General features: G+C 42.7%; 1 protein-coding gene across 3 annotated transcripts in view; it reads right to left on the bottom strand.

Moving 5' to 3' along the window:
• Positions 1-26,469, bottom strand: part of LOC130869020 (E3 ubiquitin-protein ligase HERC2-like) — a 127,023-nt gene that overhangs the window by 70,810 nt on the left and 29,744 nt on the right. The window contains exons 12-32 of one of the 3 annotated variants that reach the window (XM_057761132.1): positions 25,919-26,050; positions 25,504-25,646; positions 25,029-25,296; positions 24,800-24,936; positions 23,507-23,605; positions 23,106-23,274; positions 22,884-23,009; positions 20,093-20,283; positions 19,183-19,288; positions 19,004-19,092; positions 14,376-14,551; positions 13,062-13,173; positions 9,629-9,710; positions 9,388-9,531; positions 8,225-8,315; positions 7,778-7,955; positions 7,512-7,593; positions 7,253-7,424; positions 6,494-6,638; positions 4,107-4,332; positions 6-177 (exon numbers count right to left, since the gene is read on the bottom strand). In XM_057761132.1, the coding sequence (XP_057617115.1) occupies positions 6-177; positions 4,107-4,332; positions 6,494-6,638; positions 7,253-7,424; positions 7,512-7,593; positions 7,778-7,955; positions 8,225-8,315; positions 9,388-9,531; positions 9,629-9,710; positions 13,062-13,173; positions 14,376-14,551; positions 19,004-19,092; positions 19,183-19,288; positions 20,093-20,215 (1,898 nt within the window). In that variant the 5' untranslated portion in view covers positions 20,216-20,283; positions 22,884-23,009; positions 23,106-23,274; ... (3 more) ...; positions 25,504-25,646; positions 25,919-26,050. Of the gene's footprint in view, positions 1-5; positions 178-4,106; positions 4,333-6,493; positions 6,639-7,252; positions 7,425-7,511; positions 7,594-7,777; positions 7,956-8,224; positions 8,316-9,387; positions 9,532-9,628; positions 9,711-13,061; positions 13,174-14,375; positions 14,552-19,003; positions 19,093-19,182; positions 19,289-20,092; positions 20,284-22,883; positions 23,010-23,105; positions 23,275-23,506; positions 23,606-24,799; positions 24,937-25,028; positions 25,297-25,503; positions 25,647-25,918; positions 26,051-26,469 lie in introns of those variants that run through there. The other 2 variants (XM_057761133.1, XM_057761134.1) reach the window with 2 other exon arrangements.

Genomic DNA, 26,469 nt, shown 5'->3' on the forward strand with positions numbered 1-26,469 from the left:
CCTACCTGGCATACATGATCTGCAGTGCGGTAAGAATGTGTGATAAGGCCTGCTGCTTAGCCAGGTTTCCTTCCAGCGACAGGAGGATCTTGGCAAGAGAAGGGCGATTGGGCTTACAGTTATTTGCACCATTTATCTTATTGCTGGCAGAAGAAGAATCAGCATCTGAAGGCACACCTAAGAAGGGGAAACAAAAACCAAAGCTGTTTTTAAGATCACAGATTGCTCGTTCTCTATGTGGTTTGACCACTTAGGCTTTCTTGAAAACAAACCACAGTCTGCATTTTGCTTTTTGTGCAGCAGTACCTGCAGACATCAGTCAGACTGGCAGACCCTATGATTCACAACCCTCCTTCCTCGCATGGATAGGGAGGGGCAACCATTACCAAATGATGGCTGCTGGAAAAGAAGTCAGTTTTCTTCAGAGAAGATTGCCCTGAGAGGGGACCCATGCTCTAGCAGACCAAGCACATACAGGCAACACTAAATTAACTCAGTAAGTACTGAGGGAGGGGGGTGATGGGGGGACAGAAGAGAAATTGGAGGGGACAGAATGGGGTCCTGGATTTAATCTAAACATTATAGACATGCATGAATTTTTTTTTTTATTTTGTTGGTTTGGTTTTTGTTTGTTTGCTTTTAGACAGGGTCTCAGCACATAGCTCTGGCTGTCCTAAAACTCACTACACAAAGTTCACATCAAGGCAGGATTTACAAACTAATACACAAGAGGCTGACCTCTAACTCACAGAGATTCACCTGCCTCTCTCTCCCTCTCGAGTGCTCTGGAATAAAACGCTACAACGAAAAACAAGTTGTGGAGGAAAGGGTTCATTTTGCTTATACTTCCACATCACAGACCATCACTGAAGAAAGTCAGGGTAGGAATTCAAGGCAAGAACATGAAAGCAGGAACTGATGCAGAGCCCATGATGGAACACTGCTCGATGGCTTGTTCTTCATGGCTTTTTCAGACTTTTTTTTTTTTTTGGTTTTTCGAGACAGGGTTTCTCTGTAGCTTTGGAGCCTGTCCTGGAACTCCCTTTGTAGACCAGGCTGGCCTCGAACTCCCAGAGATCCGCCTGCCTCTGCCTCCCGAGTGCTGGGATTAAAGGCGTGCGCCACCACCACCCGGCTTTTAGACTATTTCTTATACACTCTAGGACCACCTGCCCAGGTTGACACCACCCACAGTGAGCTGCACCCACTTACATCAATCATTAATCAAGGGAATATTCTACACTCTTGTCTACATGTGATCTGAAGGATGTAATTTTCTCAAGAGTCCTCTTCACAAATAACACTACCTTGTGTCAAACTGATAAAACTGACCAACACAGTCATAAAATGCTGTGTTTTACTATAGTACATAAAAGCTGTAGTAAAAGTTCCTGAAAATTTCTTATGAAAGAGAATGAAAAGAACTACTCTTGTAAAATAATGTAACTACATTATACCCACAACAGTGCAAGGTAAAATGCACTGGTGTATGGTACGTAGCCAAAAATTACAGGGCAGGCAGAATGCAATATAACACAATACATAAATCACAAGAAGAAGTATAAATCAGCCAATGAAATCAACCGGAAGTTGACAGATTATAACTAGTAAAGAAAACACTTATCTAGTCCAAAAAGCAGGCAGAAACATGACAATATGAGAACAGCCAACATCTGGGGAAGGAAACCTCCGGGTAAGGCGGTGACGAGAAACTGCCCGTATGACTAGGTCAAGGAGAAGTTAGGACAGGAACAGAGACGGAGCGAGGGAGGGAGAAGGAGAGAGAACATGGCCAAGCTTTGGAAAGTCACAAAGGCAGTGTGACAGGACACCAAAAGTGCAGACAAAACAACAGGTGATGCCACAGGAAGCAGACAAGGCCAGAGACTCCAGCCACAGAGCTCCTGGCCGAGCGGGAGGTGAGCCAGGCAGCCCTGGACATAGTGAGCTGACATCCTGATCAGAGGACAGGCCCACGCCCACAGAAGAACTGGACAGGCATCAGCAGTGGACAGGAATCCCATGTTGTCACTCCATATAACTTAGGAGGTTGTTAGCTAGGTGCCATTTTGAGAGGAAATCTTCTGCTTAACACAGAACTACTCTGGGAGTCTGAAAACAGAGAAGACCTAGTTAGGAAGCCCAACATTCCACAGTCCCGGGATGAGAGACAGCCCTCTCAGGATGAGAAGCATTAAATATGCATTTTGTGTAGCAGACGGGGCACTGCAGGAAGCCATGTTCTCTTTCATGTGGACCTTAGCCTTCAATCTGTAGATAAATAATAATTTGTGATACTAAGTAAGAGGGTGAACCCAAGGAAAAACATATAGTTATCCTCCTGGCTATGGGAAGTAGACAAGAATGCCGGGCAAAAAATTGGAATCTTGGGGGTGGGGTGGGATGGAGGTAAGGGGAGATGGGGAGAGAAAAGTGTGAAGGAGAGGATGGGGGGAACTTAGGGGAAACGGGATGATTGGGGATAAAGGAAGGTTGGATAGGGGAGCAGGGAAGCACATATCTTAGTTAAGGGAGACACCTAAGGGTTGGCAAGAGACTTGAACCTGGAGTGGCTACCAGGTGCCCAGGGCAATGTCCCCAGTTAGTTCCTTGGGCAGCTGAGGATAGGGAACCTGAAATGACCCTATCCTATAGCCATACTGATGAATATCTTGCATATCGCCATAGAACCTTCATCTAACGATGGATGGAGATAGAGACAGACGCACACTGGAGCACCAGACTGAGCTCCCAAGGTCCTAATGAGGAGCAGAAGGAGGGAGAACATGAGCAAGGAAGTCAGGACCATGAGGGGTGCACCCTACCAATGAGACAGTGGGGCTGATCTATTGGGAGCTCACCAAGGCCAGTTGGACTGTGACTGATAAAGCATGGGATAAAACCGGACTCTCTGAACATGGCGGACAATGAGAGCTGACGAGAGGCCAAGGACAATGGCACAGGGTTTTGATCCTACTTCAAGTTCTGGCTTTGTGGGAGCCTAGACAGTTTGGATGCTCACCTTCCTAGACCTGGATGGAGGGGGGAGGGCCTTGGACTTTCCACAGGGCAATGAACCCTGACTGCTCTTGGGACTGGAGAGGGAGGAGAAGAGGAGTGGGGGAAGAGGGAGAGGGGCAGGAGGAGGGGGAGGAAAATGGGAGGCGGGGAGGAGGCAGAAATTTTTTTTTCAATAAAAAATAAAAAAAAAGAAGGAGGAGTCATAAGTGGAGTGGGGGTGGGGACAGTTGAAGAGGGGAGTGAAGTGATGTAAACACTGTAGCCATGTAAATAAGTAATAAACAGTCCTTTGGGACTTAGTAGCTTAGTAGCTGTGTGTGGCTGCCTGCAGAAGACCTGTCCAAGATCAATACTGGGTCAATATTCTGCCATGGAGTGGAAAAGGGCTCAAGAGCCCCCGTTCCTAAGGGAGGATCTATCGACAGCTGGAGAAGGAGTCAATGTTCCTCTTATAGCCCCACACCCAGAAGTTACGTAGACATAGCACACACTGGAGTCTGTGGATTATTAAACTTTTAAAAAAAAGAAGGTAAGAATGGGAGGAGACAGGGAAAGGGCAAATCTGGAAGGAGTTAAGGGGAGGAACTGAGGGTGAAGAGGAACAGAGAACACAGTAGGAAATGATAGGGGAAAATCAGATTATTCATCTATTGCTAACAAGAATACAAAAGAGTCCAGTTATTATAAAAACAATCTGACAGTTTCTCATGGCATGCACTTGGAAAGACATTCTTGGGCATCATACCAAAGAATCAAACCTCGCTTCCACTCACAAAAAAAACAAAACAAAACAAAACAAAAAAAACATTAATTTGTAACAACCAAAAATCACAAAGAACTTAAATGTCCTTCAATGACTGAATAAAGCACGAAACAGTATTCGGGAACAAAAAGGCGTCCACTCTTGACACAAACAGCCATCTAAGTAGACAAAGCAATGCACAGGAAGATCTGCACAAGTAAGACAGGACAGAAGCTGCACATTCAAGAGATGCGAGGGCCAGCCTGCAGGCCAGCAGAGCACAACCTTTGTCAGCAGGACCACACGCACCTAGGCGGCCATGCAGTCTACAGGAGAACATTACCTAAGTAGGAAGCACCCAGCGGGTCTCTTGCCGTCTGGAAGAGGACAGGTTCGTGGACAGAGGGCGTGGCTACGTCCACTGTCGTCCAGGCTACACTATGTGAGGACCCACAAGCCACTCGAGTGATCTTCTGGCCCTCCAGGCCCTGCACCAGGGTGGGCTTTCTGTTAACTGTGGTTGTGCCATTGCCCTGTTGGCCATGGTCATTGTCCCCCCAAGCATACACCTGTTAAAGGGGAAAAAAATTATATTTTTCAACTTTAAATTATTTCTAAAAACACTTGAAAATGCATAAAACATGTCATGGTCCTTGAAAGAATTGCACTCTTAAAGATAAAATGTATTTAACAATATAACAAAAGAGCATGCGTACATTCAGTTCGGAGGGAAAAAAGTCAACCATGAAAATGCTTAACAACTATAAATGCTATTTAATATTATTCTAATTAATTCGTCCTTCTTTGGGTGGAAGACAGAGGATATACTGCTTTGGCTAAGTACAGTAAATCCACTATACTATAAAGGGTAACGAAAAAGAAAAATACCATGCTCATTTTTCAAGTAATTTGCTCTTAGGTTTTACAGTTATAAAGCATAATTCACTTTGAACTAAACAATGTTAATTTTGTTTTCATAAACCAAGTTTAAAATATGGCTCCATGGGCTAGTCATGGCATACTCTTCTTAAAACAACAAAATCAATAATATCTACGAAATCCTGTATTTCCAAAGTAAAGTACGTGTAGCCTCTATCATGTAAGTCCAGCCTCTCTGACGTAGATATAGCCTCTATCATGTAAATACAGCCTATGTTGCATAGGTATAGCCTATATCATGTAAGTACAGCCTCTATTATGTAGCTATAGCCTCTATTGTGTAAGTACAGTCTCTATTATGTAGGTACAGCCTCTATCACGCAACTACAGTCTCTCTTATGTAGGTGTAGCCATCATATAAGCACAGCATCTATTATGTATCTATAGCCTCTATCACGTAACTACAGTCTCTCTTATATAGGTGTAGCCTATCATATAAGCATAGCATCTATTATGTATCTATAGCCTCTATCATATAAGTACAGTCTCTATTATGTAGGTGTAGTCTCTATTATGTAAGCACAGTCTTTATCATGTAGCTACAGTCTCTATCATATAAGTACAGCCTCTATTATGTAGGTGTAGCCTCAAACATGTAAGTACAGCCTCTCTTATGTAGCTATTGCCTCTATCATAAGTACAGTCTCTATTATGTAGGTATAGCCTCTATCATCTATGTACAGCCTCAGCCTCTCTTATATAGGTATAGCTTCTATCAAACATCAGGTTCCCCCCGCCAAAGTAAAAGCTGCTAATACCTTAGGGGTGGGAGTATTTTCAATAATTTTTATATTCTAGCATGGACTTCACAATGTAAAGGATGGTTTGCCAAGACCCCCCCCCAACCTGTGCTAACACTTAAGCAATACACCAGTAAACAAGATGAACTCTGCTCCACCTTAACAGCTCTCCAATATTAGGTTGGCGCAAAACAGATTACAGTTTTGAAGCATGAATTTTAAATTACTGTAAACAGGTTCAAAACAAGTATTTATTAATCAAAATGGAAACCATTACAGCCAAGAGACACATTTTTGCAAATGAAACGAGTAAGAAAATCACTAAAACTTGGTTTTGTCTAGTATCATTTCAATAGTATAAAATAAATGACAAGTATAAGTCATCATATATATATACACACATATACATATATGTATATGTGTATGGAGAGAATGAGAGAGAAAGAGAGAGAGAGAGAGAGAGAGAGAGAGAGAGAGAGAGAGAGAGAGAGAGAGAGGTAAAATGATGCATGATAGGGATCGTTGAGATGGCTCAGCATTAAGTCCTTGTGGAGAAGACTGACAACCTGAGCTCAATCTCCAATCCTCACATGGTGAGAGAACCAACTCTAGAAAGTCGCCCTCTGACTTATACATGTGTGCACACAGACAGACAGACATAAACACCCACAGATAAAATGATTATAAAAAAGTAAGAATTATGTACAATAAACATAATAAACTTATTTAGAATATATTTCAGTATCAAATGGCAAATTTCAACACAAAAACCGTGATTATTTTTGCACTAACCTAATATTAAACTCACCTAAGCATTTCAGGAGTCTAAGGGATATTTGTTGTTTTTATTTTCTTGGTGTGGCATGCTGAAAATGTGACCCAGGCTGGCCCACCAGAACTCACTATGTAACGTAGGCTGGCCTGCAACTAGCTATTCTCCGGCTCCAGACTTCCGAAGGCTGGGTGTTAGCGCGTCCTCCAGTGTGGACAAGACAAGCACTAAACCCGCCGAGCACTCCTAGAGCCCTTACCACAGGTCACTGAGCCTCACCTGTCCCGAGTCTGTGACCGCCAGGCAGTGCAGGGCTCCGACCGCCACATGCACGATCTTCTTCCCTCTCAGTCCCTCCACCACTTGCGGCTTCCGCACGTGCACATCTGAGCCGTGGCCCAGTCTGGAGTAGTCCCCTTTCCCCCTGGAGACAAAGCAGCAGTTCCGGATCACTCCATGGTTACAGTCTGGCAATGCTACAGGAACACTTTCACGACCACACCTTCTAGAGTGGAGTGATAACATCACACAGAGTATATACCACAATCCAAATTAGCGCAGACTAACTTGGCGGGGAAGACCTCTCGTGCTGTCATGTGTCACATAAGAACTCAGTTACTATGGATTATAAAGAGACGGAATAGAGCACACCGCCAACCCCCCTCCCAAGCGCTATCTGGAATGTCTTTTCAAGTTGCTAATTGCCTGACATGACATAAGGAAGTTAGAAGTCTGTTTCGTTGTTTTATTTCATGTAGCTTCCAGTATAATGTAATTCACAATTTTTTTAAAGCTATATAAACCTCACACAAACTGGGTGAAACTGTCTATAGATTTCTTTACAAAATGAACTGTAAGATATTCCTTTTTCATAATTTTATCAGTAATCTCAATTCAACATAGATTTTTTTTTCACAAAAAGATGCCAAATGAGTAAGAAAGTAACAGTTTTACTAGCAGCCGAGGCTGGGCACAGGGCAAAGCCAGGGCTCTCCAAACAGTCTGCCTTTGGCAATGACACTGAGGAAGCTTACATACCATGTCCACACCACTCCTGACTTGGTGAGTGCCAAGGAAAACTGAGCTCCGCACTCAATCTGGCACACACCCTGGCCATTTAGTCTCTCGATGTTCTGGGGAATGTTACAGCCTTCACTTCCCCCTTGGCCCAATTTTCCAAAATCACCATCACCCCAGGAAAACACCAAACCTAGGTTTAAAAAGCAAACACCTCAGGTAAATTCTTAGTATTTACATCCCTACCCAGAGGACACTCAGCATCACAACCAGCTCCTACCTTCATCAGTGAGAGCCAGTGTCTGTGCATCTCGGCTTCCACACGCAACCTGGATTACTCTGTGACCAAGAAGGACTTTCACCTACTCGATTACAAACGCAAAAACAGAATGAAGCACGGGAACTGGGAAAGCAATGGGAATTTTTCCACAGACTGAAAGTCAGTATATTGTTCGTGTCTTTAAAAACCCAGACTTGAGGCTTATCTTCACTTGAAAAAAACAAAGTGAAAAAGCTTTTATAAGCAATGAAAATGTGTATAATCACCATTTTGGGCTTCAGCTGTGTGGTATTATCACCGTGTCCCAAGCGGCCATACTCGCCCAGGCCCCAGGTGTACAGCTCCCCACTGGACGTCAGGGCTGCACTGTGAGAACTGCCCCAGGCTATGTCCCTGATGCGCTTGGTTTTCTGGGCCTCGATCAGCCTTGGCTTGTCACAGTTCCTAGGGCAAGAGTAAAGTACACTTTTTACCAAGCTGTTTTTCAGAGACGGCCCATCTTTGATCAACAAAAAATATACGTCACCCTAATTGTCAAACCTTAAAAAAGAGAGTGAATCAAACTACAGTGTATCCATCTACGGTTTTAAATATTAATATTTATATCAACAAATAACTTCTATCAATAATTTTCTGTAAACAACTGTGAAAATAGCCTATTATTACTAGCTAACAGTTTCTTAGGAATGAGCAAGATTGAGGAAGAGTCTTACATTCTACTGAAGTGTCCAAGTTTCCCATCATCACCTTCGCCCCGCGAGAACACTTTCCCATCCACTGTTAAGGCTGTAGCATGCCGGCCACCTGCAACATACACAGGGGAAGGTTGTCAACACGTAATGTATAAAGAGTTCACCGTGTGCTACCTAATCTGCCTGGCATATGGCGGCATGTGCTCGATGTGTATGTGTTAGCTAAATGATTAACAGAACCATCACCACAGTTATCACAGAAAGCTTTCTGGGTGACATATATGTAAAATAAATGAACTTTTATTCCCCGACACTCTCCCATCCCAGCGCTCTGCCTCACGTTACAGGCGTGAGCTCTGGCTGCATAGTCAGGGAAGGATCTACAAACCACTGAGCTCCAAGGCAGAGCAGACGGGGCTCCCGGCAGCAGGGACTCAGCAACAGACAACTCCACATACTATCAGGGGCAACAACAAGTCCAGCTCTAGAGAAGGGCTGCACAGGCTAGAGTATTACAGCCACCTTCCCCAGCAACAGACCAGAAGGGCCAGTGCTCTTCACAGGCAGATGCCTTACAGATGGGCTCAGACCCTACCAGGAGCTTAACAGGGGAGAAGAGTAAGTCCTTGTTTCGCACATAGGTCCTCTGGAATCCTAACCAGTACAAGTGTGAATTGAGTTTAGTATCCAGAGTCGGCTCCATCCCTCGGGACCTGGCACGGTGTACAGAACATTTCAGTAATGCCAAAGCGGAAGCTGAGGGGCAGCAGTGAACTTGCTTGAAAACCACTTTTCTCACACTGAGAATTCATTGATGCTCTGGGAAGTTTCATGGGAGCCACTGAGTTTTCATAGTAAGATACCCTATTTAAGTGACAGAACTTTACAGTTTCATAGCTAAAAAGTGCAGGGCCTGACAGACACAAGCGCTCCAGGACTGAGCACAAATCCTCTGAGAGGTACAACACACACCTGAAATGCCAACAATGATGGCTTCCAAAAAGCTTTATTAAGTACTAATAACTAATCTTAGATTGAGTCACATCATCTACCTCTTTCTTCAGACTAGTTAACTAAAACTTAAAAAAGAACACAAGGATACTTCAGAGAGTTCCTGAAGGGCTTGAAACACTTGCAAAGCAAGAGGCACATCAGGCCCCTGTGCACTGGTGCTGGGCTCGTACCTGAGTGGACCGCTACCTTTTTGACCACGTAGCTGCTGAGGGCTGTGATCTGCCGAGGAATAGGGACCGTCCCGCTGGACATAGCCAGCCCCAGCCGGCCGTTTGTGGCTTCTCCACAGGAGTACACCTTCCCTTCCACAGTCACTGCAAGGAGCAGTCAGAAGTCTCAGCTCTCACAACATAAAGGCCACACTGTTTAATGTGTGTTCAACATAATTTACCAATACTAAAATCATCATACCTGCAAACAAACTCTTAGATCCACCAGCCACCTGAACCACATTCAGAGCAGACAGAGTCTCAGAGAATGAAGGAGCCTTGATCTGAAAGGATTTTTTAAAGCAAAGGAAGAAAAAGAGAATGTTTATACTTTTTCACCCCTAAGTGATCTTAACAGATGATATACAGAATTGCTGTCAGTCTGTGATTACCTTGACCACAAGAGTCCTTAGCTCTTAGAAGTACAAACTAAAGTGTTTTAGAGATGAAAGAATACAATTAGATTTACTTATAGTGGGTCTACAGTACAGAAACACAATTAGATCAGGGGCTGGGGAGAAGACTCAGTCTAGGGTTCGCCATGCAAGGATGAGGATTTGAGTCCAATCCAGAGTTCAATAAAAGAACCAAGTGTGGTGTGATGCAGAATGTCCTTCTGTATGCTGCGAATATATGTTGCCTTTATTGGTTGATGAATAAAGCTGCTTTGGCCTATGGCAGGGAAGAATACAGATAGACAGGATAGCCAAACTGAATAGGCGGGAAGGCAGAGTCTGGAAGAGTAAGATGCCAGAGCATTACCAGTAAGCCATGGGGCACGTGGAGATACACAGATCAATGGAAATGGTTAATATAAATGTAAGAGCTAGCTAGTAAAAGCCTAAGCCATTGGTCGAACTTTTATAATTAATATTAAGCCTCGAACTGGCAGGCAGGAGAGAAACCTCCAGTTGTGGTGCTGTTCAGTGCTTATACTCTCAATGCTGGAGAAGAAAGGCAGCTGTCCTGTGCTTACTCATTGTTGGGAAAGAAAGGTAGCTAGATCCTTTGGAGTTTGCTGGTCAGCCAACCTAGCCTAAGCAATGAGTTTGGGACTAATGAAAGCATATGGTGCCTAAGGAACTGCCATATGCATGAAAACATACAAAGAGCAGCCAGTTGTGGACAACACTTGGAGTCTGAAATGAGGACAAGAGAAGTCACAACTCTAAACCTGTCTACCTTGGTACCTGTGAACATTTCTGTACTGAAAGGTCTAAGAAGAAATAAGCATGCCGTGACCTGAGGACAACATGCCCCACCAGTTCATGTGTTTGAACATTTACTCTCCAGTCGTGGTCTATTCTGGAGAACTGGAGACTACAACAAGGGGGAGTTAGGTGGAAGAAATGAGATACTTGGGGGTTGGCCTGGAGGGTTACAGCACCACAGACTGCTTGTAGTCTTCTGTTTCCTGATCTGCTCAGATGCAGTAAGTAAGCTGCTGCCACCATGACAGACTGTGTTCCTCTCGAAATGTGGACCGAAGCACACCTGTCTTCATGGGAGTGCTTCTTTGAGGTGTTCTGTCACAGCCTTGCTCACTCTGACTGTGACTCACATACATAAGAAACTGTGCTAACTGGGCATGGTGTGGCACATCCTTTATCTCAAAGTCTGGTAAGCAGAGGCAGATGAGGATCTCTGTGAGTATAGGGCAGCCCAGACTGCAGGCTTAGTGCCAGGCCATCCAGGGCGTGAAGGAAGGAAGGAAGGGAGGGAGGGAGGGAGGGAGGGAGGGAGGGAGGGAGGGAGGGAGGGAAGGGAAATAAGGAAGGAAGGAAGGAAGGAAGGAAGGAAGGAAGGAAGGAAGGAAGGAAGGCAGGCAGGCAGGCAGGCAGGAAGGAAGGAAGGAAGGAAGGAAGGAAGGAAGGAAGGAAGGAAGGAAATTACATGTTTCTGCTTTTTACTGTGATAGATGTGGTTAAAATTAAAAATCCTGCCTAAGAAACCCTGTATTATTATATGGTGATTTGTTTTGCATTATGAATGGACTGGACTATAACCTGGAAGTGTGAGGTAAAAAAGGCTCTGGTCCAGGTAAGACCTATACCTAACCATCAACATACCTATACCTGACCTATACCTAACCATCAATATACCTATACCTGACCTATACCTAACCATCAATATACCTATACCTGACCTATACCTAACCATCAACATGCCTATACCTGACCTATACCTAACCATCAATATACCTATACCTGACCTATACATAACCATCAATATACCTATACCTGACCTATACATAACTATCAATATACCTATACCTGACCTATACCTAACCATCAACATACCTATACCTGACCTATACCTAACCATCAACATACCTATACCTGACCTATACCTAACCATCATTATACCTATACCTGACCTATACCTAACCATCAATATACCTATACCTGACCTATACCTAACCATCAATATACCTATACCTATACCTATACCTAACCACTGCAAAATAGGGATCTGTGACCTCAGGACATAAATGTCATTTAAGGCTGCCTAAATAACAATATAAATTAGTTCAAGTAAGTGAGTTCCAGCAGTCTCTGCTTCCTAGTAATACCGGTGACAGAGGCACATGACTGATGTTGTCACCACAGAGACTAAAAAGAACAGATCTCATCAGGTGAAGTTGTCCCCCAATACTAAAAATTAGAGTAAGTTGGGTTTTTTGGACCTAATCAAACAAGATACAATGTACAATTAATTCAGTCCTAATTCAGATGCATTATTTGTTAGAGTTACTCTATTTTTTTATTTGGAAAATGTCACCTTTTTTGTGAGTAAGCACTTCAAAAATTAGCCTTTAACTCAATTATTTGTGAAATCAAGTATAAGCATAGAAGCAAATGTTTGGTTTTTCAAGACACAGAAAACCTTTGGAGCCTGTCCTGGAACTCGCTCTGTAGACCAGGCTGGTCTGGAACTCACGGAGATTCACCTGCCTCCACCTCCTGAGTGCTGGGATTAAAGGCGTGTAGCACCACTGCCCAGCAGTCTCAGGATGAATCAACAGTGAAAGGAAGGACTGGGTGGAGAGGAGTGAGGGGAAACCATGATCAGGATGTAAAAATGAATGAATGAATAAATGAATGAATAAGTGAATGAATGAATGGGTAAAAGGGGGAAGAAGGGGAAACCATGATCAGGATACAAAAATGAATGAGTGAGGGCTGGAGAGATGGCTCAGTGGTTAAGAGCGCTGCTTGCTCTTCCAAAGGTCCTGAGTTCAATTCCCAGCAACCACATGGTGGCTCACAGCCATCTGTAGTGAGATCTGGTGCCCTCTTCTGGCCTGCAGGCATACATGCAGAATACTAAGAATACTGTATACATAATAAATAAATAAATCATTTTTTAAAAAATGAGTGTGTCAATGAGTGGAGGGGGGAGGGGGGCCTCTACCCACAGCCACTCCACAATGACAAGTGTGCACAGATCTACTGTCCCATTTCTCTGTGCTCACAAAGCATTCTCTCCATACAACTGTATATAAAGGAGAGAAGCAGCTCACAAAGTCTGAACTCAGAACCCACATCTAGAAAGAGGGTTAAAGAGCCTGCCTAGCTGAGCCTCAGGCAGAAGCCACAAGCACTGCCATCAGGCACAGGGAACGGGGTAGGTACCTTAGAGCCTTTGAGCCCACCCAGCTGGTCCTTGTCATTCAGGCCCCACACAAACACTTTGGTTCTTATTGTAGCCGTTGACTCCAACCCAGCAGTCTTCTTTCTAATGAGACTAGACAGGAAACAAAGGTAGAAACAAAGCATTTAAAACATAAAGAGCTCCTCCAAGTAAGGAGTCCTTCTCAAAGATTTGCTTTAGCACATGAAACCACTAGTCTGTATACAGGCAAGTGCTCCAGAGCTGTGGCACTGGCAACAAGAGCATGTGTTGAGCAGCAGTACAGACGGAGCTGCTCTCTGTCTCCTTACATCACTGAAAGTCACTTACAGCAAAATGTGTTTGGTCACCTGAGTTGCGTCCACCGCCTATGGAAGGCTCTGGCCCTACTAGGAAGCCAGCATGGCAGGAGCAGTGTTGGAGACACTGAAATGTGTTTTGCACATTTGTCTGAACAACCCCACACGCACTAACCCATCTACAAAAGCTCAACTGTGAGGAAAGTGATCAGCACAATGTTTCTGTCAGGACTCCAAAGGAAGCCTAAAGTAGTCCTTGTTACACACGTCATGGAATTAACACACAATGGAAGAATCTTTGTCACCCTGACACACCCTGTTTCATAGCACTGAGCTTTCCTGTCGGGGCAATGTTCCACTGCAGTCCCACACAACCCCTTTCTTCCCAGCTCCAACACCACGCTGATGCAGGGGAGTCTGTCCAGTGTCACCGTCCACCACAGGACGGACCCACAGAAGCTGCTGCACACACACGTACAGAATGACAGCCACAGCAGCAGGCATCCCCACCTACAGAGTCAGGTAACAAGAAGTCCTAGGATTGCACAGGAATTATACACAAGAGCCTCGAGACAGCCCAGAGTCAGCAGTGTAACAACGTCCATGTCCTTACTGCCACCCAGCTGTAAGCTTAAAACTGCAGAAGTGGAAAATCAGGCTTAGTGTATTTTACCATAATAAAGAAAAGCTAAAACATTTAAGTTAACAGTAAAATAGCTAGCAATAGAATGTGCCGTACCGTGTCTACCGAAAATCATGATCTAGCACAGAAAACAAAAGGAAGCTACAGGGATTTAAACCAAAACAGGAACAGAACGTTTCAGATTAAAAACAAAAGTAAGCTTTTTTTCCCCAATCTTCTCTCTAATGGTCTTTTTTTTTTTAATGTGCATTTTTTATGTTTTATTTTCTTGCAAGATATTATTTTTGACAACTCGACTAAGCATCCTAGTAGGCACGATTCACAAACTGGGGATGGGACAGAAGGCAGCCAGTCCCAGAGGAAGAAGCTCTCACCTCCCAGCGCTGCCTTTGTCATCCTCCTCCTCCTCGTTATCTGAAGCCAGAAAAGGAACCGCTGCCAAATCCTCCTCCTCAGCCCGGATGCGTCCCAGCAGGATGAGACCGTGAATTTTGCAATCGATCCCTGAGCTCCTGCACTGCTTTATTGCGATCTCAATGTACCTGTGATACTGGATGAGAAAATGACAAGTTACAGACACCTCAGACTCAGAAGACAGACACTGACATTGACATTCTGGAAAGATTGCAGGTTACAAACTACATCTGTGATTTCACCAGTCTGGGTAGAAGAAAGCCAAGATAAAAGGAGAAATCAAAGAATAAAATGGAGAAATAACATAAAGAACTACAGAAAACAGGAAGAAGACAGAGTGGGATTTCATTTCCTGCCCCCAAAGAAGCCAGTTAGTTCATCTGACCACACCAAGGAGCATGGTCAGGGCTGAATCTTGCCAGCAAGTGCCCTGAAGGGACTCCTAGCTCCCAGGGAAAGCATGAGAGCTGCCAGGACAGACAAGTGTGAGCTGCTGGAAATTCAAACTGGAGTCAGAACATCAAGCTAACTAGACCTCGGGAAATTACACCCTAGAAAGAGGTGGAAGAACCTGAAACTGAACGCTTCCAATACTTAAAATCCTCCTTCCCCACCACTGCCTGGAGAAGTAACAGGTAATCTCACAGCCAGGCTGTGGAGAAGTATAAAGAATGCCAGAGACTGAGCCAAATCTGTGCCTGACCAGAAAAGAAGAGTAGGGATTGTGGATCACACACAAGTGAATCAGACCCAGGGAAGGAGCTGTAAAACCCGGAGCATGGTACAGCATCTGGCCAGAAGCACCAAATGCCAAGCTAGACGGTGTAGAGGGGCAGAAGCACAGGCGCGTGTACAAAGCTAAGATCTGTGACAGCCCCAGCCAGGTCACAGCAAGGAGGAGGTACAGGGGCTCCATGGAGTTGGTGGTAGACCCTGATGCACACAACACAGGGACAGACTCTCCCCTCCCAGGGTCCAGAAGCACTCCTGAGAACACAGTACCTCTTCTCTTTTATCCAGTATGGCTTTTTATCAGTAATCTTTTGATTTTAGCAACCTATTTTATACACATACATCTTTTTTCATTTTAAGAATTTAATTCTTCCATATTCATACTTTTGTACCTTAAGTAGTCGATTAATATGCTGTGGTTTATATCATGTTGGAAAAGGCTCTTAGATCCATGTCTCATTTCTCTAAATCTAATATACATTGTTTTCTACCGCTTTTTTTAAACCTCTAACCCACATACTTTCCTTCTTACTCTATTTTTCTCCACAGTTCCTTCACTGACTACTTAAAATACTGATACTCTTAATCCCTGTGAGTTTGCAACATTCTCCCCAACCAGGAGGCTAGTGTCCCTGTCTCCAAATCTTATAGGGACAAGTAAGGGACACAGAACTCACTCCTGCAGCTAATACTAGTACTACTGTCCAAACATCAGAAATGTTACTGCAGCCAGTTTCCCCCTGAATATAAACCCAAGTGAAGACAACCCTCATGGCTGAATTCATATGAAATAAAAGTGAGAAATCTATCAACCCAAACCCAAACCCACACACACGATGGCTAGATAGATAGATAGATAGATAGATAGATAGATAGATAGATAGATGATAGGATAGGTGTGATAAAGCACAGAGGGTCACTATATGCTAATAAAGAGAACAATTCAAGAGGACACAATTATTTAATTTTTTTAAGTAAAAATTTATAGGTAAGTATTTAATACCCAGAATTTTGGGCTCCAAATTCTATAAAATACTGAGAAAGTGGATTTAACAGGTATCCTGCCATTCTCTAAAAATTGATGTTACAGGCAGACAGAGAGCAGAAATAATCCCTGAATGCGATGGGAAAAACCCACCCCACAGTGACCCTTAGAAAACACACAAATACTTTAAGACTAAACAATACATTTTAAATGAACAGTGACTCACTGAAGAAATGGGGAAGGAAAATTTCAAGCTCCTACAACAAGTGTACAATGTTCCATCACCCATGGGATAACCTGAAAAAGAAATTACTAAAACAGGCACCAATGAAGCCCACAAGATCATTAGAGAATACTTTGAAAATGTGTGTTCCAAGTTTGAAAATCAAGAGATAAAATTTCTAAGTGCATATGACCTACAGGAATTAAATCTACAGGATGTTAACAATATAAACAAATTCATAACTTTAAAAGAGTGGAAGCAGTACATAAGTAACCCTTCACAATGCAAAGCCCAGAACTGGATGAGTTTACTGATGAATAATAGCAAATATGTAAAGGAAATCTGACACCCATCAGCATTTATGAACATTTCACAAAACAAAAGGGGAAGGTATAGTATCAATTTTATCTTACTAAATCACTATCACCTTGATATCAAACCAAAGGAACCATGATTAATTTATTTATCAACAGATATAAAAACGCCTTTGTAAACTAAAGTCGAAATCACATTAATAAGATTATATGCCTTGATCAAAGTGGTTTCCTTCCAGAGATGAAAGGTTGGTTCAATATATGCAAATCAATCAACATAATATAACATATTAATAGACTTAAAAACAGAAACCACATCGTCATCTCAATAAATACAGAGAAGGCAATTTACAGAGTTGAACTAAAGATAAAAGTCCCTGAAGAAATTAGGAATAAATGGAACAGACCCCAATATAGTAATATTGGCTATTAGATACGGCAAACTTAGAGTCAACACCGTACTAAATGGGGAAAACTGACATCTCCTCTACAATTGGAACAAGACAAGAGAACCTGCTTCCTCCATTCTTATAAAATATGATGTTCATCATCTCAGCTATAGCAACAAGATAGAAATAAAAAGGGATTAAAAACTGGAAATATTAGTGTGCAGATGGCAAGACTCTATACTTAAGACACAGTGAGTCTAATAGGAAACTAGAAGACCTGGTAAATGCAGTATACAAAATGATAACACAAATAGTAATAGCTTTTATTTATACAACAATAGTAAACTTGCTGAGAAAGGAACTCAAAAGAAAAAATCCTGTATACCATATTTTCTTAAAAGAGGGAGAGAATCTAGGAATGAACTCTCAGCAGAAGGTAAGTATACAAACGCTGAAGACAACACTAGGTGACTAAAACACGCCCAGGCTCCTGTCTTGGCAGAGCTAATGTCATAAAGACAGCTCTGTCACCAAGAATAATTAACAGGTTCAATATAAGCTTTTTCAAAACTGCAATGATGTATTAACTGAAGTAGAAATAAATCTTAAACTCATATGGAAATATAAAAACAAACTGGGTAGTCAAAGTAATTCTATGCAGAAAGAACACTGCCAGATGCATCATAATATACAACCTCAAATTATTCTACTGAACGCTACAGTGACAAAAGCCACATGGTCCTGGTACAAAAACAAACACGCTGACAAACAGAACAGAATGGAGAACTCAGAAATAAATGCACACCGCTATTTTTCAAGAAATGATGTCAAAAACAAACACCGAAAAAAAAACTTAGTAAACAGAGGATTGACACAGCTATATGCCCACCTGTAGAAGAATGAGATCTTTATCTCTCACCCTACACGCAACTTAAAGTGAACAGGAGAGCAACTGGAAACACTGAAATGGCTAAAGGGAAATGCACAGAAAACACTTGGTATAGCTATACATGAGAACTTTCTACACAGAACACCAACAGTAGAGCTAAGAGCCCCAGAGCTAAGAAGCAGAATGACTAGAAGCTAAAGTCTCACACAGCAAAGAGACCATGTGCAGAGGGCACAGCCAGCTGAAGTCTCTGCACAGCAAAGAGACCATGTGCAGAGGGCACAACCGTCCTACATGTGTACAGAAAATCTGTCAGACGGACTTTTCAAGAGACACAACAAACCCAGATTCTTTCTGCAAGATATTTTATTATTACTTCACAGGTTCAGCAGTTGAAGCAAAGGCACATCAACAAAGAAGCAATTTCAATATCACAAATATTGTCAGAAAATCTACCTTAAGGAAAAGATATTAGGTGTTGACAAATATGTATGGATGTAAAGAGCAACTTCAGCCAGGGACGGTGGTCACACATGCCTTTAATTCCAGCACTCTGGAGGCAGAGGCAGGCAGGTAGATCTCTGTATGTTTGAGGTCAGCCTGGTCTACAGATCCAGTTTTAGGACAACCAGGGCTATACAGAGAACCCTGTCTAGAAAAACCAAAACCAATCCAAAACCAAAAAGAAGAAAAAGAGAGAGAGAGAGAGAGAGAGAGAGAGAGAGAGAGGAAGGAAGGGAGAGAGAAAAGAAAGGAGGGAGGGAGGGAGGGAGGGAGGGAGGGAGGGAGGGAGGGAGGGAGGGAAAAAGAAAGAAAAACTCCAATCAAAGCTTTTTTTAGAGAGCACTAAGAATATGAACATATGCTTATTACCAAAAATAGGGAAAAGTGAAGTTGGTTTTGTTTCTTTCCCAGAGGTAATTGTATAAAATAAGGTATTAAGGAACGTAAATCATTTAAGAAGAAAAAAACTCATCTAAGTGCGAACACATAGCTGCCATCCATGGGCTACACACAATCACACAGAAAGAAATAGGTCACTACAACTCAACTCACCTCGGCACAGTCATTCAGCAGGGGCACGGTGGTGTCAGTTTGGTTGATATTAATAGTCTTTAGTTCAATTAGGTTATAAGGAACTTCCACTTGGGGGGAAAGAAAGGTAAAGAAATCAAACAAGCAATCTTTATTAAACGTTAGGAGAGGCTTCTTTTAGAGGAAACGAATTCAATTACCTGACACCACGACCAGGGATGGCATGTAGCTACTGTCTGCAGGATCTACTATCATTTTTAATCTATGAACAAGAACATCTGGGAAAATCTCCAAACGAATCCAATGCTTTTTTTAAAGGGGGAAGAAAAAAAAATAGATGCTCAGTTACCGAAATTTAAGTTATATTTAGCTGCTAAAGAGTCTTCACTAGGCGCTAGCATGATGGCTCTGAAAGAAAAAGGCTCTTGCTGCTAAGCCTGATGATCTGCGTTCAACCCCAAGGAACCTACATGGTAGAAAACCACGAGCTCTGACCTCCACGTGCGTACACACACACACACGCACACACACACCAATAAACAAAGTAATATAAAACAATATCACTGAAGCCTGAACCTGAGTTTTAAATGTAAAATGTAGTGTGACGATTCACCCCTACTCTGGAAGAAAGAACATCCCTTCCCACCACTTGCTGATTTGAGCAGTCTCACTCCAAGTCACATAAATGGTACATTTACAGACTTCTGACCAGGATCTAGACTGGGTCACAGAAAACGTTTCCCTTCCCATCACATCTGCCCTGCTGGCACACAAGGTACAAACAGTGTTAGTGAAATCCCCAAAACTCATCTGTATGCCAGAAAAACTTGTAACCTGGAGTATAATAGGAATTAACATTTTACATATGAAAATATATAAAATAATTGGTTACTCAACTGGTCACTTAATAAAATCTGTATTCACAGTGTTTAAAAATCTAACAATAATACACAATATACTAGTCTGTATGTTTAAAATTATTTAATGACCTGAAATTTAAAATGAGCGCTGAGAGGGTATTTGCAAAGCTAAAAGTTCTCAGTTCAATGCAAAGGTCTAAAATCCACCTTCTAAATCAGAGTGTTTCCTGACACATCCCACAAACATTACCTTCCCTTGGGATCCAGATGATTGCCAACAGGGCTCACTGCCATCAATGAGACGAGAGGCCTGGTTCACAGAGGACGACACATTCAGACTCTTCACCATCCGCGACCAGCTGTCTAGCAGCATTCCAGGCTGACTGCTGTGACAGAGCTTCAGCTGCTTTCCGGAACGGCCACAGAAGACTGCAGACTGCCCTATTGCATGGTCAGACAGAGGACAGACACTATGGGACTGGACAGAGCCCCCATGTCTGAGAAACCAGAGGACTACACAGCAAAGTGCTTCTAACTATGCTAGTTTCAAATATCTTTAAATTTAAAAAGAGCCGTTAGTTAATACCAAAAATGGCTTTCAAAAAGCTATCCAATATTACTTTGTATCAATTTGAGAAATGAGGTCTGTATAATGCTGTAATTCATTCCACATAAATCTTCTCAGATAATAACAGGGCAATGTATTTCCAAACAACCTGTGTCAGTTCACAAAAAAATATTATTAGAATGACTTTTAGGATCTGAGAGAGTAGTTCAGTGGGAGAAGGTGTGTGTGGTATACAGGATGCCCCAGAATCAGTCTTTTGACTACAAAAATAAGAATAATAATAATACTTTTATAAATGCAGCGCTAAAGATCAACTTTGTATTTACACATCCATTAATGGTGAATTCTGAAATTCAGTTAGCCTTTCCCAACTAAAAGAATAAGACAAAAGCGCCTTTAATCCCAGCACTTGGGAGGCAGAGGCAGGCGGATCTCTGTGAGTTCGAGACCAGCCTGGTCTACAAGAGCTAGTTCCAGGACAGGCTCCAAAACCACAGAGAAACCCTGTCTCGAAAAACCAAAAAAAAAAAAAAAAAAAAAAAAAAAAATAAGACAAAAGAAAAAAAAGTAAACAAACCTCTGTTTGAAAGTACCGAAATAATGAAATAGAAAAGAATTAAGGCCAGCAACTAAAGAAGGCTAGGGATAAATGGAAGTGTGCAGAGGAGACGCGGCCTGGATCTGACAGCTCCCTTTATTGCTATCAGAAAGGCCCAGGAGGGTTGTGAGCAGCTCCAGGAGCCGAGCTGCATTTGAAATCCCAGCAGGAAGTACAGACAAGAGTGAACTATGAAGTGACGTCACATTTGGGAGGTGTCTCTGTCCTCTGTTCACTAGATTACAGCTCAACATACACCTATGTCAATGACAGTTGATAAAAGTGAGCTCAAATAGGAATTGATCACTAACATCTGACAAACCAACCCTGCTGATTAAAGGCTCAGTTTACCCCACTGTCTTCAGGGTTCTTCTGTGCTGTAATGTTTCATCAGAATGTGTCTTACACAGTTGATAGTCACAACTTTCCACTGAATATGTATATCAAGTGTTTTTATCTGTGTATTTATTCATGGCCATTTAAGATTTGTTTTCCATGTTGGCTATTGTGAATGATGCAGCCATTAACATGGGTGGGCAAGCATCTGTTTGTGTCTTGGGATGGGAGCAAGCAAACAGACAGCACTCTTCTATGGCCTCTGATTTAGTTTCTGCCTTCAGGTTCCTGCTCAGTTTATAAATCTGTAAACTGCAAAATTAAATAAACCCTTTCTTCCCTAAACTTCTTTGATCATGGTGTTTTATCACAGCCACAGGAAGCCTAGCTAAGGCAGCAGGAATAGGAAAGACAAGATGAGGGAGTTAAATGCTAATGTCTGTTTGGATGGACAGATGGTTTTGGAAATACATAGTAGAGACAGCTAGCACAGGACAGAAACTACCTGAGACAACTTTACAGTCAACATAAACCTAAGCTCAACACTGCAGCTCTGTGGTAAGTGCTGTAGGCATTCCCATTCCTTAAAGAACGCTCCTTAGCAATGAGACGGCACTTAGTCATCAGCCAGCTCCAGCAGAGCAAGAGTGAGTTCTCTGTGGCTGCACCGATGAGAAGGTACAGATGCTCGTATCTTCTATTTGTGCTTATAATCTCCATACTAACGAGTTTTTAATTATAAAGGTCAAAAACTGAACTTAGTCCCTTCATATATTAGGAAATAAACCACATTAACAATGCTAAAACTTTCCATCCTTTAAGAACAATCTTCTGTCAAAACACTGATTTAGCAGCCATAAATGCTTTTTTAAACATATTTTTGTTTTGATACACAAGAATCTTTTAAGCAGCTGGGCAGTGGTGGTGTATGTCTTTAATCCCAACACTTGGGAGGCAGAGGAAGGTGGATTTCTATGAGTTCAAAGCCAGCCTGGTCTACAAGAGCTAGTTCCAGGACAGGCTCCAAAGCTACAGAGAAACCCTGTCTCAAAAAAAAAACAAACAAAACAAAACAAAACAAAAAAAACTGATAGGGTTTCTCTGTAGCTTTGGAACCTGTTCTTGTTGACCAGGTTGGCCTCGAACTCACAGAGATCTGCCTGCCTCTGCCTCCCAAGTGCTGGGATTAAAGGCGTGCACCACCACCGCCTGACTAAATAATCCTTTAAGTAAAGAAAAATACTTATAATAAAAATTAAAATATAAAAGAAGTCATTTGTTCTTGCGCGACCTGGGAAGTTCTAACGATGGCCAAGCCCTGGGAAAGCAACAATATTCCAGAATCCAAGTGCTGAAACATAAAGTAATGGTGGCACTCGTCTGTTTAACCTGGCTATTTTTATGTCTGTTTATTCCTGGCCTTTACTGTATTTCTCAGACATATTAATCAAACTTTTATAGCATGGTAAAAAGAAATGTTAATGCACACAGTAATAAGGGAAACTATAGTCTGTAACAAAGCATTCTGTTGGCTGTTACCTTTCACGAGCCCCACACTTTGATGAGTAATGGATCCCCACTTGTATTTTGGTGTGGTTACGGAAGCTTTGACCCGTACTTTATCACCAATCTTGATGTGAGAAGAAGAACTCGGTGGGGGATAACCTAAGGAGTTCATTGGCAAACACACTATGATTAGTGCTAACTTTCTGGGAACCGTGTCTCTAAGAAATAAAATGTGTTAAAAAGGAGTGTGCTCACCTATGAGTTCAACGTGAATATAGCTAACCCACTAAGTACCCCCTTTCTGCTGCCAATCACACTGCACATTGAGGTCATGCAATCCATCTCTGTCCAGCTTGATGACTTTGCCCACATCACCTTCACACACTTCTTCATATGCTCGACAGCATCGAACCATCATTCCCACCTGAAATTGAAATGCAAAGTGCAGTAAAGTACACCTAGACAGAAGATACAATGTAAAGATTTTATTTAGGACCCAGAAATAAGCTAAAAATATTGCGCTGGTTAGTTTGTCAACTTGACACAAATTAGAGTCACCAAAGAAGACAGAACGTTGAGGAGCTGCCTCCATCAGGCTGGCCTGTGCGCCAGCATATGGGCGGTGCTCAAGCAGATGAAAGACGAACAAGGCCCACCTGAACGTTCTCTCTCACATACACAGCGTAGTCATCGTTACTCAGGAAGTCAGCACGCTTCTTGTAAGTCTGGCTCTCAGTCACAACAGCACCAGCAGCCTAAGTGACATAAACACATAAACAAATTGAAAAAGACACATAAGAAAGACTGTCAGCTGGGCATGGTGGCACACACCTTTAATCCCAGGAGGCAGAGACAGATGGATCTCTAGAAATTTGAGGTCATTCTGGCCTACATAGTAAATTCCAGGCCAGTTAGTTACACAATGAGACCCTATTGACAAAAACAAAAACAAACAAAAGTACTGAAATCCATAATATAAACAAATGCAGTAGACAATACTGTACTTTCATTATAAAAATTTTCCTACCTTATCAGCAATAGCACAGTATGTAAAATAAAGTTTTGTAAAAAATTTTAAATATATTAGTGTTTTGGCTGCATAGATGTATGTACACTACAAGCATGCCTGGCATCACAGAGGACAGATGAAGTTACAGATGGTTGTAGGCCATCATGTGGGTGCTGAGAATTGAACACAGGTCTTCTGTAAAAGCAACAAGTGCTTTTAACCTCTTAGCCATAATTCTAGGCAAAATGAATCTTAACAGTTTGCAATAAACAAAACTTTCCAGAGCTTTTAAAAATGAATTTTATAAAACAATTGTTTCAAATAAAAAAATCACTATATCACACAAAATATGATTGCGTATTTAAATGGTTGTCTTTACACGGGCTGTCAGTATGCATCCCAGGCTAGTTTCTGACTCCTGATCCTTCTGCCTCAGTTTCCAAAGTAGTATTACAAGCATGCAGCACTATGGCACGTATTTTTGACTTTTAAAAACAGAGTATTGGTATACTTCCAAGGCTAGTCTAAAACCATCCTTGAACTCATGATCCTCTTACTATGGAGGGTTCAGCATATTTATTTGTATTTTAGCCAGACAATGTCTAATGATGCTGCCAGGAACAGCTTTGAACTCTCAGCTCAATCAATCCTCCTTCTTTCAGTCTGCAGAGTAACTGTGACCACAACAGACACGGCTGTCCAGTGTCTTCTACCCAACAGCACTCAATTGTTCTCATTGGCTTCTAAAACTAAGAGGAATTTAATAGAGGAAAACCAATCATTATCTCAGCGGCAAAAGACAACTTTGTTCTCTATATAGCAGAGCTGTGGGTAAAGCTTGCACAACTGGCCACAGGGCATGCACTGGCTCTTTTGAGGGATGGAGAAAAGTAACACAGAATCATCGTGTAAGACTGGTAGGGTACGTGGAACCACTGACCACAGGGTATGGGGTATCGTCCACATCTTCCACCACCTCCTCGTCTGAATACTCGTCAGATACTGTGTCCGCATCCGAGAACTCTGTAACCTGGACATCAGAGTGGTCTAGTAGCCACCCAACCAAGGCTTCCACACCTAAGAGCAAAAACACTCAGCTACCTTCAAGACCAATAGCACTGTACTTCAAACCCAAAAAACAAGCAAGCATATACAGGAAAAAATTATACCAGGCAAACCAGATGCATTCCCAGATGTGCCGGAGAGCGACTTCAGAGCAAACTCTATATTCTTCCTAGGAAATCCCATCTCCATGAGCTGCACCACAATAGGCAGAGCAGGCGCTGGCGACTGCCTGCGCTTTTTCGCCCTGGCAAGATGGATGTGTTGTGCAGAGACTGGGGTGGTGGCCTCACTGGAGCTGCAGTCTTCACAGCCTGCACTGGAAGGGGGTGTGGATTCCACAGCCAAGCACGGACAGAGGGCCAAGGCAGCAGCCTAGGCAAACAAGGAAGGTTAGGAGAAGGGCCCTCGACCATCTGAGCATCTTCCATGAGCTGCACTGCAGAGTACAGATTTACGAGTGCATCTCAAAATGAATTAATAAAGCACGTTAGGGAAGGGGACTGCTTCAGTTAGAGCTAGTCAGTCAGTCATTCGCAGTTAACCACACTGAGTTAAAGCTATCAAGGTAGACAAGTGTACCTCAAGTTCCTGTTTATCAAATATGGCTTTCACAGGAGATGGCTGGGTGGCTGAGGACAATAACTGCTGCAGGAGGATCATCGGAGGCTGTGGCCCTTCAGGTGACATGTCCCCGAGGTCAGGGGATGCAGCTGCTCCATCATCTGAATTTGAAAACAAAATCTGTATATCCTACTTCTCAACAGCCAACCCACCTCTACTGAAGGTAGTGTGCTGGCCCGCCTGCACTGTACAGCCAGGCATCAGTCCTCAGACACACAGGTCTCATAGCTGACAACTGCATCTGCAGCGCAGCCAGCCCACACACCAGGCATGCGCTCTCCTTTTATGAACCGCTAATTCATGCTCCTTGTACACGTTTCCACTAGAGTATCTTTCTGTCACATCTACGTAAAACTCCCTGTTAAGAAGATACCTGCATGTAGAGTCCCGGGCTGAGACAGTAGATACTGTCTTAGTTTGTCTTGGTGGGAAAGCAGCGCCCGCCCTGCTTTCAGGATGTACAGCTTCGGCTGCTGGCTGCGCAGCAGGTCCAAGTCTACTTGTCCTATGGAACAAAAGAACCAGTCAGAACCAGATATCCAGCTCATGTTCACCATGAGTGCCATCGCTACAATGGGAAAGCACTGGTGTGGCTTTCAGGAATGAACTGATTACCAACAACTGTGACCTCTGACCCCTAGGTCTCCTTCCTTCGGCGCCCTAGGTATCTATCTTAATGCATTGAACTGAAGGCTAGAACCATGTAAGCATTTCCTGCTATCATTAAATGTTTCCCAAATTACTGAAATTTCAACCAGACACAAATAAAACATTTTCATATTTTCTTGCAATATTCCTAGGAGGAATTTTGTCAAAAGCATCTACTTTAACTGAAGTCATTTCCCTAGGATGAGCTCTCTGATGCAGTGATAGGAAGCCGTGCCACATGTGTCTGACAGCAGACCAAGGACCACAAAATAGCCT

The sequence above is a fragment of the Chionomys nivalis genome (assembly GCF_950005125.1).
Source record: "Chionomys nivalis chromosome 23 unlocalized genomic scaffold, mChiNiv1.1 SUPER_23_unloc_1, whole genome shotgun sequence".
In the NCBI taxonomy this organism is placed as follows: Eukaryota; Metazoa; Chordata; class Mammalia; order Rodentia; family Cricetidae; genus Chionomys; species Chionomys nivalis.